This window comes from Globicephala melas, chromosome 11 (assembly GCF_963455315.2).
Source record: "Globicephala melas chromosome 11, mGloMel1.2, whole genome shotgun sequence".
In the NCBI taxonomy this organism is placed as follows: domain Eukaryota; kingdom Metazoa; phylum Chordata; class Mammalia; order Artiodactyla; family Delphinidae; genus Globicephala; species Globicephala melas.
In genome coordinates, this window is record NC_083324.2 from 35,922,073 (window position 1) to 35,935,413 (window position 13,341).

At 58.4% G+C, this 13,341-nt stretch overlaps 2 protein-coding genes across 2 annotated transcripts in view; both read left to right on the forward strand.

The window, feature by feature from the left end:
• Nucleotides 1-720: 720 nt before the first annotated feature.
• Nucleotides 721-1,905, forward strand: MUSTN1 (musculoskeletal, embryonic nuclear protein 1). The gene is made up of 3 exons (XM_030867421.3): nt 721-851; nt 1,252-1,384; nt 1,592-1,905. Exons 1-3 carry the CDS (start codon nt 843-845, stop codon nt 1,696-1,698), a joined length of 249 nt encoding a protein of 82 aa, XP_030723281.1. The 5' UTR covers nt 721-842; the 3' UTR covers nt 1,699-1,905.
• Nucleotides 1,906-2,097: 192 nt separating this feature from the next.
• ITIH4 (inter-alpha-trypsin inhibitor heavy chain 4) overlaps nt 2,098-13,341 on the forward strand; it is a 21,327-nt gene continuing 10,083 nt past the window's right edge. Inside the window, 13 exon segments of the mRNA XM_060307222.2 lie at nt 2,098-4,416; nt 5,611-5,771; nt 7,785-7,889; nt 7,991-8,153; nt 8,283-8,393; nt 8,890-9,021; nt 9,787-9,903; nt 10,175-10,343; nt 10,440-10,565; nt 10,751-10,932; nt 11,028-11,213; nt 12,764-12,903; nt 13,139-13,297. Coding sequence (XP_060163205.1) covers nt 4,330-4,416; nt 5,611-5,771; nt 7,785-7,889; nt 7,991-8,153; nt 8,283-8,393; nt 8,890-9,021; nt 9,787-9,903; nt 10,175-10,343; nt 10,440-10,565; nt 10,751-10,932; nt 11,028-11,213; nt 12,764-12,903; nt 13,139-13,297 — 1,838 coding nt within the window. The 5' untranslated portion in view covers nt 2,098-4,329.

Here is a 13,341-nt window from a genome sequence, read left to right on the forward strand (position 1 = left end):
TCGGTGACCTCGTCTCAGTCAGAGGCTCTGTGCTGTTTCCTGCCTTCTGCTCACCGGTCCCCTTACCACAAAGCATGGTTTCCTCCCGGCCCTTCCTGGGTGCTTTGCTCCCTCCTTCATCCTGTTGCTAAACTTGCACTGGGAGCTGGACAGAGGGCAGGGGCGTCAGCAAAAATGCAGATGGAGCAGCTCCCAGGCTTCCCTTGGCAGCAGCTTCTGTACCTGTGAGCCAGGGGTAGCCCCCATGATCTGAGTCCACTGTGAGAGCCCAGCGAGCTGGGTGTGAGCACATGCTCCCCAGCGGCACATGCAGGAAGCCGTCTGCCCTGCTGCCATGTGGGTTTGGGAAGTCTCTTTCCTCTGGAATCCAGAGAAGGGGTAGGAGAGAGAGAAAAACAAGCTCAGAGCTGTCCACCCTGGCTCAGGGCCTTCTCTTTCCTCCGGGACACCCCCCACGCTGGGATGGACTATCGCAGATGGACAGCTCGGAGTGCCACACGCACGTTACAGGACCTACGTTCATAAACGCGAGTCTCTGCCAGGCCCAGCACCTCCCACCTGCCAGAGAGCAGCTGTCCTCAAGGGTACGGGGTCTCCCCAGCTGTCTGCTTTCACCAGGACTGCAGCCCCCCAGGCAGCAGTGCTCAGCGAGCCCCCATCATCTCCAAGAATAAACTCTGAAGCCAGCGGCTGTGTGGATCTGAATCATCAGGGAGCTGTCAGAGGAGGGGGAGTGACTTCCCGGGACAGGCAAGCCAACTATATAAGCCCCAGAGGGCTGGGTGCCTCTCAGATCTCTTTCACAGCCACTGCCTTCCAGGGAGCAGTTCCCCATACCCACCATGTCCCAGGTAGGAGGGCCCAGCACAGGCCCTGCTCGTGCCAGGGGGTGGGGGTGGAGGGTGGACGCTGTCATCTTTAGCAGCTGTGTCTTGAGCTGAGCTCTGGGCATAAACACAAGGAGGCTCTGCCTCCCATGGAAGACCGGGGCTCAGGGAAGACAGGCACACAGATGGTGTGAGGCTACAACAGCCATAGCCCCAGAGCTCCCAGTTTGTGGGAAGAGGGCAGAGACTCGGGGTATGGGGCTGTGAAGTATAGTCAGAAAGGCTTCCTGGAAGAGGAGTGAGGCCTTGAATTGGCTTGAGTTAAGTGAGCAGGGAAGAGGGGTCTCGGCCAAGGCACAGTGCTGGGAAAGGGCTCTCAGCCTCGAGGCCTCGGGTTGTAAGATGAGGCTCTGGGCTCTCCAAGGCTGACACTCAGGAAGCCCCCATCAAGAAGAAGCGCCCCCCTGTGAAGGAGGAGGACCTGAAGGGGGCCCGAGGGAAGCTGACCAAGAACCAGGAGATCAAGTCCAAGACCTACCAGGTCATGCAGGAGTGTGGTGAGTGTTCTTGGGACAATGGGCTCCAAGGGCGCAGATGTGTGTCAATAGGAGGGAGGATGGAGTTGGGGGGGAGGTCCCATGAGTCCTTTTTCTAAGAGTTCAGAGCTTGTGAGCTCAGCAGGGTGCTCCCCACAAAAGGGGCCTCTCCTCCCTAGGAAGCCAGGCCGTGCCCCTGACTACACCTCCTCCCCATCCTCCCCACAGAGCAAGCTGGTTCTGCCGCCCCATCGGTGTTCAGCCTCGCCCGGACTGGCACCGAGACTGTTTTTGAGAAGCCCAAAGCCGGACCCGCCAAGAGTGTCTTTGGCTGAGAAGTGCGCACCACGCCCCTCACCGTCAGCAACACCTAGACACAGGAGCCTTTCCCAAGAACTCTTTTTTTATGCCAGAGCATAGCTTCTCACCCGCGGCCTCTGGGATTGGCACCCTCCCCAACAGCCCTGGCCCCTGAGCCCAGGGACTCTGCACCAGCACCTGGGCAACACCAATAAAGAGGATGCCCAAGTGGCCCCAGCATTTGGAGGGTGTTGGTTGGTCACTGGCCATGGCCACTAAATGCAGGGGAGGGGTGGGCAACGTAGGTGTGGGGCATGTTCTGTACGCTTCTCAGCTTTGGGGATGGCCCCAGAGGATAATGCAGGTGCCATTATGGCCACTGCCACGTACTAGAAAAAACCTTGGGTGTGGAGACCTGGAGCTGATCTGTGTGACTTCAGACTGTCTCTCCTCCTTTTCTGAGCCTGTTTCCCCTTGTATGAGGCAAGGGAGCCTGTTGCGCAAAACAGGCCATAGTCACACTGCTCAGAGTGAAGCAGGTGGGGGCCTGGGGCTCACCCTTCCCTTGGTTTTCACAGAAGCCATCGAGATGCCTCCAAGGACCCCGAGGCTCTGAGAGACTCAAGATCCTCAAAGCGCCCCCCCCCCCGCCTTGTTCATATTGCCTCCCTGCCAGCTCGCATCCCCTCAAAGACAAAGCCAGGTGGAGGCTCCTCTCTGGCCAGTGGCAGTCTGCTTCCTGAGCTACTGTCCCCTCTCCCAAACAGGGTAAGCCTCCCCCTTGCCACTCCCACAGCTCTGCCTGAGGCATGGAGCACCAGGTTCTCAGCTCATGTGCGATTCTTCCCGCTTCAGGCCTCAGTGTCTCTGTGCGCATGGACCTGTCAGACTCAGGGGACTGCAGAGGCCTGTCCAGCTGTGACAGCAAGACCACAGACAGTCCGGAGATGGACTGGCAGGGTCTGGGCTTACAGTGCCTGGCTCGGGGCCAGTGCCTACAGGGAAGTCCCGCCTGTCCCCTGGGCAGGTGGAGCGGGCTGCACAGAGCCTTTCCCACATTCCTGGCCAGCCCGGCCTCCTTATATAGCTGTTTCCAGGCTGGGTCCATGCTCTGTGCCCCAAGGGAGCAGACCTTCTGTGGCGCCCAGGCCTGGGCCTGCTCGCTGGGTTCCTGGGGAGGCTCTTTCCCCAGACTGCTGAACGGGTATGTCTTCCCGAGTAATCCCAATCACATCCATAGTCAAAGGGAGAGCTGTATAGATGCGCCCAGAGGTGAGGCTTCTGGCTAAGTCATGCTAAGGAAGGGGAATATTTACTTGTAGCCACAGACCCAGCTTCCTTCCCTTGGAGCAGATGCTACTGGCGTTGACCGAGGCAGGGCTAATGGAGGAGCCCCCTTCCCAGCCCTTGCAAGCCTGTCCCTGCGCCAGGGTCCCGAGTAGGCCCTGAAGATGGTACCCTTCCCCAGTTCCCACCCCTGGGATAGTGTCACTGAGTCCTCCTTCCCCGACCAAGGGTCTGGCACCTGGCCACTTTCCTGAAGCCTCTTTATCCCATCTGTGGCCCCAGACTCAGGAGCCAAGCTTTCCCAGAGCCACAGGGACATAAGCACCAGCTGCGTCCGGATCCCCTAGTATTTATTCGCTTTATTGCTACTTGTTATGAAAGCAATCTTTCAACTTTATTAAAGAAAAATTGAAAAAACATCATCTGTAATCCTACCCCAGGCCCTCCAGCCACCTCCTGTGGTCTGAGCCCACGACACCGGCACTGCCTTGGCGTGCTGACAGATCGGCGTTCTGCCGTTTCTCACTCCAGGCGTGACTCACGGGCTCCCTTGACACGGCTGACCTCCGTGTAGGCCACCTGAACATCGTCCCCTTCAGGAGCTCTGTGCTCTCTCTGTTCCATGCTTCCCTCAGGAGGTTCCCCAGAGCGGGACTTCTGGGCCACCACGTGTGGGCGTCTTTATGGCCCTCGGTTCGTATTGCCAAGTGCAGATCTTGTTTCAGAGGCCTTGCTGGAGTTGCACCAAGAGTCCTGGCTAGAATAATGGGGCCCAAACAGCATCCTGAGGCCCCAGCAGAGAGAAGGGGGGCTCCTTGACCTAGCCTCTCTCATCCCAGAAATAAGGTGTATCCATCCTGCCTTGGCCCCAGCAGATCTTGCCCCACTCAGGCACCCCAAGGGCTGCTTGGTGCATCTGGGGTCCCACTGCCCAGTCACACTGACCTGACTTCCAGGCCCCTGCCTCCTGCAAACCACCCTCTGGCCCTCTTTCCAACCACGCCTGTGCTTCTCCCAGGCTGGGCTTATGGAGAGCAGGCCAGTTCACTGCTATGTCCTCCCGTCCTAGGGAGCCTGTCGGCGAGATGAGCCATGCAAGGGGTGGTGGTGGTTTGGTCGGATTCTGGACCATTCAGAAGGGGCGCCAGCACCTAACTCCCACCTGAGCCTGCTCCTGCTCAGTACACGTTCCCATCCCCAGCCAAGGTCCACAGGACATTCGCAGTTTGCCTGCTTATCTGAGGCCACTGCGGTGTTTGGCTTGCAGATCCCAATTTCCCAGAACCTGCCCCCACAGGGGCGGGGCAGCGAGCAAGTTACAAATTCATTCCGCTCTTCCTCTCAAGTTCAGAAGCAGCCTGCCAGGCACCAGAGCCAAAATGAAGACCCCAGCCCCTGGCCGCGCCTGCGGCGTCGTGCTGGTCCTGCTCTCGCTGGCCACCCTCCAGACCCTCAGGGCCCAAAAGGTAGCGGGTGTCCACGGGTTCCTGTGTGTGTGCACCTGAGCGTGAGTGGGACAAGTGGGTGAAGGGGAGGAGAGCCTCGGTGTGTGCAAGTGAGCACGGGTCGGAGTGTGTGCAGAGAAGTCGTGCTGCCCATCCACCAGGCGCCACACTGAGGGCTCTATGGAGAGTCCCCCATTTACAAGAAGGGGTGATCCCGGTATCCCCAGTTCACGGGGAGGAAGTGCAGCCTAACAAGTTGCCCTGGAGGGCGGCAGTGGGTGGGGCGGGTAAGAATGGGCCTCAGGAGCCCAGCTCACGCCTCCTGGCTGCGTGACCTCTCGGAAGTCAGGGATGCTTTCCGTGTCTCTTTTTCCTCATCTGTAGAACAAGGTAGTAATAGAACTATTTAGAAGTTTGTGGTGAAGAGGAAACCTATAGTGTTGTAAAATGCTGAGTACAGCGTCTGGCATGGAGCAGACGCTCACGTGTAGACAAGCCACACGGCCCGCCGCGCACCTCTGTGCTAAGCACACGTGCGCCACATGGCAGGCGGGCGAGAGATGTGTAGGCTCTGCCTGTTTGCACGTGCCCTTCCTTGGAGACCGCAGACCTCGAGCGAAACACATGCCTGGGGGAGTGCCCTGTGGACAGGGCAACAGGAGAGGCCCAATGCCGCAGGGAAAAGGGGGCAAAGCAGAAGATGCCCAGCCTTAGAGATGGACCCTCCAGTTCTCCCAGCTCCTGCAGGCCCCTGGGGGGAGGCTGGCAGGGGCTGTTTTCTCCAGTCACAGGACTTGCTCACTGCCCTTTCACTGGGCAGAGCTAAGATGGCATGGAAGCTTCCTGACCTAACAGGACCCTCTGCCACTCACCTCTGCCCCAAGGATAAGTAAGTTCCTCCCAGACACAGTGGGGCTCAGGCTTCACCCCCCCACCCCTTGCCTGCTTGTTCTCCGAGGGGCACTGTGGCCCCCACTGAACAAGACAGACTGATCCCTGCCCCGTGGCACTGTAGGATGGGGACTGAAGCACACAGCTGCCTCTGATCTGAGATGAAAGTCCACAAATGAAATGCTTCATAGAATTTTGCCTGAGGCTTGATCAGTGTCTCGCTTGGGGTTGGGGGCCAGGGCTTGGTCTGGGACCAAGGTCAAGGCCCACTCTTGAAGAACATTGAACAGTCCTACCCTTTCCTTTCCTCCTCCACTGGTCCAGAATGACATCGACATCTACAGCCTCACTGTAGACTCCAGGGTCTCATCCCGATTTGCCCACACAGTCGTCACCAGCCGGGTGGTCAACAAGGCCAGTACTTTGCAGGAGGTCACCTTCCAGATGGAGCTGCCCAAGAAGGCCTTTATCACCAACTTCTCCATGTAGGTGCCCTCCTGCTCTCCTCCTCGTCCCCCCTCCCCAATCCAGCACTGTGACACCATGGTCCCTGTGCCAGATCAGGAAGAGAGGGCATCCTCCTGATGTGAGATGTGCCAGGATATATGCCTGAGGTGTGTGTGCTCCACCTGCAGGCAATACAGGACGCAGAGCCTTTAGCCAGGAACTTCATCCATTCTCAGAGACGTTTCCCTCCCTCCGTCCCTCCCTCCCTCTCTCCTTCCCTCCCTGTATCCCTTCCTCCCTCCCTTCCTCCACCCATCCTGCTGTGCCTTCATCCCTCCCTCCGTTGGTCCCTCCCACCATCCATCTCTCCATCTGTTCATCCATTTTCCCTGAGTGCTGCCCAGGTGGCACATGGAGAACCACGGTATCTTTGTGTCTTTGCCTTTGAGAAGTACAGACTTAAGGCATCCTGAGGCCAAGCCCAGGCAGAAGGGAGTCACCAAAAGGCAGATTCCAGCTCAGAATACAGAAAACTTCCTAACCCCTGGGCTGCCCCACAATGAAGCAGTGCCTCAAGGAGGGGGACCACCTCCTTGTCACAGAAGTTCTAAGCCAGGCTCATCCCCCCACACCTCCAACTGGGATACTGCAGAGGGTGGTTCTGCTCTGGGTCAGAAGCTGCATTGGGAGGCCCCTGGGGTTTCTGTGGACTCTGTAAGCAGGTGATGATCCTTACGTTGTCTCTACTGTCCTCCCCCACCCTTCCCGACCGGGTTTTGCAATGTTTACTAAATGCAAGAGAACTCTCTGTCCCTGGCCCCGCAGGAGAGGCAGTGATTGAGGACAGGCCAGAGAGAGGCTGATCCCAGAAACTCAGGGAGGGCGATGGGTGAGGCAGAGAGCGAGCATCTCAGATGGAGTCCCCAGTGCACCCTGGGACCCCTGAAAACCTGCAGTGGGGGTCTGGTCCCTATGGTTGGCTCCTCATCTCTCTGCCCGCACCCCCTCCAGCAGCCCTTGATTTCCTCACCCTGGAGCCAGACCTGTGCTGCCCAACTTCACAGGCTGCACCCCGCCCCCCATGCGGGTGCCACGGCCAGCAAGTTACGAGGTTTCAGGCCCATCGCATCTTCTGAGGGCCCTGGACTTGCACCCCTCTCTGGGCCCAGCTCTTGTTGCTGCATGAGATAGGGAAGCAGGGGGCAGGGTGCCCTGCTCTGGGATCCCAAATTGGACATCTGGGAGGAGAAGCCCTGCAGCCCAGCAGCAGCCCAATCCCTAGCCCAGAGTTAAATTTGACCAGGGAGGTCAGGAGGGTGTGGAGGAAGGACACTTGGTCCTGAGGTCCTGGCTGCCCCCCCTCCCCCCCGTACACTCTCACCCTCTCACACCACCCCCAGACAGAGCAGGCTTATGTTTGCCTGCCAGTTCACTCTCAGTCCCCAGAAACAGCCACTAGGATTGTCTGCACGCCCCAAGGAGCCCTGTCTACCAGTTGTCCAAAACTTCCTTCCCCAGAGGCCAGCCTCTCTGCAGAGTGGCCTGTCCAGTGTTGGAAGAGGGGGCAGCCATGGGGGAGAGGGGTCAGAGCCTTCAGTCCTGTGTCTCCACTGGCCTGGGAGCCGGCATCTCCCTCCTGCTGAGTCTGCCCCACGGGGCTGAGTGAACTGTGGCTCAGAGATCTCGCTGGTGGCTGACCAGTTCCTCTGAGAACAGTCTGTGGGATGGAAGGGGCAACTGGGACATGGAGCCCAACAGGAAGGGAGAAGAGAGGCCGGGACCTGCCTCCCCTGCAGCCTTCATCCCAGTTGTTTAGTAAAAGGCATGTTTGCCGACACAGTGCACGTTTCAGGGTAGATGGAGGCCTGCAGAGCCCCCGTTGACACCGGGCCCCGCACAGAGTCGTGTCCACAGTAGGTGCATGATAAATGGGTGGGCTCAGGTAAAGATGGGAGTCAGTCTGTCAAGAGGCACGTGAAGTCCCGGAGGAGGCAGGATTGCAGGGAGCCTCCCCCACCGGGCTCTCAACAACTCCCTCCCTCCTGCCCCAGGATCATTGATGGTGTGACCTACCCTGGTAACATCAAGGAGAAGGCTGCAGCCCAGGAGCAGTACAGCGCGGCTGTGGAGAGGGGAGAGAGCGCCGGCCTCGTCAAGTGAGCCCGACGGGGTGGGGAGGACCCTGTGGGGGTGGGGGCTGCCCCTGCCTTCAGCCGCCCCTGGTCTGAGGGGCAGACCTGATGCCCTCTTCCCCCAGGGCCACTGGGAGAAAGACAGAGCAGTTCCAGGTGTCAGTCAGTGTGGCGCCCGCTGCCAAGATCACCTTCGAGCTGGTGTATGAGGAGCTCCTGGTGCGGCATCTGGGAGCGTACCAGCTGCTGCTGAAAGTCCAGCCCCAGCAGCTGGTCAAGCACCTGCAGGTACCTGGTGCCGCCTCCTCTTAGAAGCCCTCCTCACTCTCCTGAGGGCGGCCCCTGCTTCCCCTTCTGCCTCCTGTGGAGGCCAGCCCTGTCCCCCAGCAGACCCAGTAACCCACTTCTTGCCTCTAGATGGACATTTACATCTTTGAGCCTCAGGGCATCAGCTTTCTGGAGACAGAGAGCACCTTCATGACCAATGAACTGGCAGAGGCCCTCACCACCACACAGAACAAGACCAAGGTGGGCCTGCTATGGTCTGCGGGTGAGAGTTCCCAGGGGCCTGTCTTCAGGCTGGCTCTATGGGCCTGGGTTTCCAGAGAGTGGGACCATTGGGCAGAATCTCTGCGCTAAAGGGACGTGTGAGGTTCCTGTGTCCATGCTGTCATTTGGCAGATGGAGAGGGCAAGACCTAGGGAAGGATGGTGGGTGCTGGTTTGAACCCTGAAATCGGGAGAGACGACTGATGTCAGGGTCCCAGGACCAGGTAGGGAGGAGGAGCTGACTGGACGCACACATCCTGAGCCCAGCCTCTGCTTGCACAGATCTAGGAGCAGGGGATTCACTTGTACCCACTCCCCTACATGGAGGCAGTCTATCTGATAGCTCAGCTGGAGAGAAAGTTCTCTGGAATTTGACCCAAGGCTGCCTCCTGGAATTCTCTCTTCAGATGGGGGTGAGGGGTGTTGTTGACATGGCCTTGCTGCTCCTCCCAACTTCAGCCTGGTCATTTTTCCAGGCTCATGTCCGATTCAGGCCGACGCTGTCCCAGCAGCAAAAGTCTCCAGAGCAGCAGCAGGACACAGTCCTGGATGGCAACTTCATCGTCCGCTATGATGTGGACCGGACTGTCTCCGGGGGTTCCATTCAGGTGTGTGGGCTTCAGAGAAGAGCTGAGCCACCAAAAAGTCCATCTACCCTCAAGGACCTGAGCCTGGGGGTTCTAAAAGAACAGACAAAATAACCACCCCTAGTTACCAGTGTGCACCAGGGGCAGCACAGACGGCAAACAGGCAGTTTAGTTGTGTTGTCCCTGAAACAGTTCTCTTTTGGAGGGAAGAAAGTTTGTCTCTGATGAAGAACTGCCCTGCAGGGTTTCCCTTGTAGCCTTGGCTGCCAGGAGACTCACAGTTCACGTTTATGTTCAATTACAGTACCTTCTTTCACACAAGTTTCTGGCATCGTTGTGCTTCCCCTTTATTTTTGAACAAATCACTGTTTTCTCGCCCCTTTCCCAAACCACTGGGTCCAGGGGAGACCAACCCCTCGAGGATCCAGAAGAACATGCAGGAAGCCATAGATGGACCTTGTTTTTGGATTCTTCACTTTTTTGATGGATCTCAGGTTTATTATGTCTGAACCTTTTAGTATAAGCTGCCTCAGATACTAAAACAAGTAAGAGGTAAAGTAGGGGTAGAGTTCTGGTGGGCTGTGCATGAGCAGGGAAGCCTGCAAGGGACGGGCTGGACTAAACCCTAAAGTATGGCAAGGATTTGGGGAGGTTAATGGTGGGACAGGGATGGAGGGGGATGGAATGAAGAGAGCAGAGGACCCCCAGGACTGGGGATGAGGAGGCTGGTTGGGGCAGGGCAGGGCTGCAGCTCTTACACCTGGGTGTGTCTCACTCTGGTCACAGATCGAGAATGGCTACTTTGTGCACTACTTTGCCCCTGAGCACCTGGCCACGATACCCAAGAACGTGATCTTTGTCATTGACAAGAGCGGCTCCATGAGCGGCAGGAAAATCCAGCAGGTGGGTCCCATGGGCCAGGCGGGGTCCTGAAAACTCACAGATGTCCCACACCCTCAGCTCTGGTTGAACAGGCAGACCTGCCCTCCTCCATCTTCCTAGGTAGGGGGCTCCCATGGATCGAGGTTGGTCAGAGTTTGGGGCAGGTCCTGCCGCTAGAGCATTCACCATGTCCTCACTGCAGATGTGAGCCTGGGGGTCCAGCCCAAGGGCACATGAGCCCCCAGGGAGGCCCCACTGAGACACCCACCTTGTGTCCCCTTCCCCTGACCAGACCCGGGAAGCCCTCATCAAGATCCTGGGTGACCTCGGTCCCCGTGACCAGTTCAACCTCATCAGCTTCAGTGGGGAAGCAACCCCGTGGAAGCCACAGCTAGTGGCAGCCTCGGCTGAGAACGTGAATGAGTCCAAGAGCTACGCCACTGCCATCCAGGCCCAGGGAGGTGAGCGCCTCTGCAGCCTTGCACGCAACTTCCAGGGCACTGAACCCAGCCTGGGGCACCCTGCTGGGAGCCACCCTAAGAGTGTGTGCCCCACAGGGACCAATATAAACGATGCGATACTGATGGCCGTGCAGCTGCTAGAGAGAGCCAACCGGGAGGAGCTGCTGCCCCCAGGAAGCGTCACCCTCATCATCCTCCTCACCGACGGCGACCCCACTGTGGGTGAGGCCCTGCCAGCAGCCCCAGGACGTGCTGCCCAGAGGGAGTAGCTGGGCTCTGGCCCGGCTTGCTGTGGGACCTGGGGCAGGGAGGGGGGATCTCTGAGGCCCCTCTGGCTCTGAGATTCCAGAAATATCTGTTGAGCAAATCACTGTTTTCTCACCCCTTTCCCAAACCACTGGGTCCAGGGGAAACCAACCCCTCAGAGATCCAGAAGAACGTTCAGGAAGCCATAGACGGCCAGCACAGCCTCTTCTGCCTGGGCTTCGGCTTCGACGTCAGCTACGCCTTCCTGGAGAAGCTGGCACTGGACAACGGTGGCCTGGCCCGGCGCATCTACGAGGACTCGGACTCCGCACTGCAGCTCCAGGTGCCCATGCGCCCCTGCTGGGCCACGTGAGCAAGGGATGGCACTGACAGGCGGGCAGACCCCAGCACGGCCCTCATGACACCCCCACCCTGCAGGACTTCTACCAAGAGGTGGCCAACCCACTGATGACATCGGTGGCCTTCGAGTACCCAAGCAACACCGTGGAGGCGGTCACACAGGACGCCTTCCGGCTGTTCTTCAAGGGCTCCGAGTTGGTGGTGGCCGGGAAGCTCCGGGACCAGAGCCCTGATGTGTTCTCAGCCAAAGTCAGGGGGCAGCTGGTAGGTATGGCCAGCCATCCTGGAGGGGAAGGGCCGCCGGGGCAGGCAGTCAGCGGCTGGGTTCAAACCGCAGCCCTGCCAGGCTCCAGCCGGTTGACCTTGAGCAAGTTGCAGAGTGCCCTCTGCCACTTGCGGATGACGCATCCCCACTGTGTTGGCTCCTGGTAGAGGTTCAGTGAGATGATGTGATTTTCTGAGAGCACCTGTGTGGGACCGGCATGCGGCAGTCACTCCATGGTCAGTCAGTGCTGCTGCTGCTGTTCCCAAGGGCACCAGGTGCTTGGCATCCCCTCCTGTCCTCACACCAGCCCTCTGAGGTTACAGTCAGGCAGGGAGGGCTGCTCCCATTTCACAGATGAGCAGCCTGACATCCAGGCAGAGCAGGCGGTTTGCCCTGGGCCTCACTGCAGCCAGGTCAAGAACCCAGCTCACCGTGTGGCGTCCTGTCCTCGCCCAGCCTTCCCTGCCTCTGTGCCATGGGAGGCCCTCTCATTCCACAAAGAGAAACACAGCACTTCTCTAGGCCCTGGGGATACTGCCCTCACGGGAGAGACAGCATGGGTAAATTGTCACACAAACAAGGAGCTACAGGCTGGATAAATTCGGGGATCAGGGAGGGCTTCCCAGAGGAGGCTCAGCTAAGACTGAGAGGTGAGTAGAGGGTGGCAGAGGCCAGATGGTGGAGGGACGGAGGAATGTTCCAGGCTTGCGTGGCAGGCAGGCAGCACGTGTGGGGAGAATAGCAGGTGGGCTAGGTAAGCGGGCATGGGGGGCCCAGGGCCTCGTCTCAGGAGAAGTAGCCAAGTGTCATGATGGGCAGGGCATGCCCTGTGGCCAGCCTGCCCGGCTTCACTTCCAGCTCTGCCATCTCCCAGAGGTGAGACCTGGGGCAAGGCACTTAAGCTCCCTGTGCCTCAGTTTCCTGCTGTATACAAATGAAAGTAGGTCACCTCTCCCACACCTGGTAAAGCTGCAGTGGGGATTAAGGTCTCGCCTGGTATAAACACTCCATGTATGTTAGCTGCTGATATCCTAGAGGTCAGGGGTTCCCAAAGTGCAGAACCCAAGGTGACTTGGAGTAGTTTACAAACAAACATGCCTTTGTTTTAGTAGTTTAGTTATGCATTTATTTTAATGTGTTCTGAAAAATAACTCGAACCACAGACCTAAGATTTCACAGGTATTACTGCTCGGGTCAAGACCAAGAGTGTTAGTCTACTTAAAGTTCATTGGAGAAAAACCATCAAACAAATAGCTGTATGTGTGGAGAAGGCAAAATTCATGCAGCTCCTGGTTCTGCGCCTGCTGTGTAGCACCTGGGATAGTTTGCTCCCTTTTATCTCCACCTCCTTGTCATCCTTGGAGGCTCTGTGGCTGAGCCCCTCACACCCCTAAACACACTCCCTACCCTCCACTCTACTCAAAGGAAATGTGGCCTTGCAGCCAACGCTGCCCCTGCCAGGTTTCTCGTGGCATTGCTGGGCAGCGCCAGACCAGGTGCAGACGTCACACCCTGACTGCTCCTGCCCTGGCTGGGCCCCTCTTTCCAGCACATGGAGAACATCACCTTTGTAACGGAGTCCCGCGTGGCAGAGCAGGAGGAGGCGTTCTGGAGCCCCAGATACATCTTCCACAGCTTCATGGAGAGACTGTGGGCGTACCTGACCATCCAGCAACTGCTGGAGCAAACGTGGGTGGACACACCCTCCAGGCCCCACTGGGGTGGCCACACACGGTCTCAGCACTTCCCCAGGCTCTTCACCGGTGGGGCAGGCACAGCTGGCGCTAGGCATGGAGACGGGGTGGCGGTATTGTGTCTGAGTTCCAGACCCCCAGTGAGAGCTCCCTAGAGGGGTCCGGAAGGGAGGGAGAGTCTGACTGGGCACCCCGGGGCCTGCTGAGCCACTGGTTTCCTCCGCCTGCAGAGTCTCCACGCTAGATGCTGAGAAGCAGGCTCTTAAGGCCCGAGCTCTGAACTTGTCGCTCAGCTACAGTTTTGTCACCCCGCTCACGTCCATGGTGATCACCAAACCCGAAGGTCAAGAGCAGTCTCAGGTTGCTGAGAAACCCGTGGAAAATGGTGGGTGTGGCAGCAGAGTTTTGACCCAGCATTTTCCCCAGCCCCTCC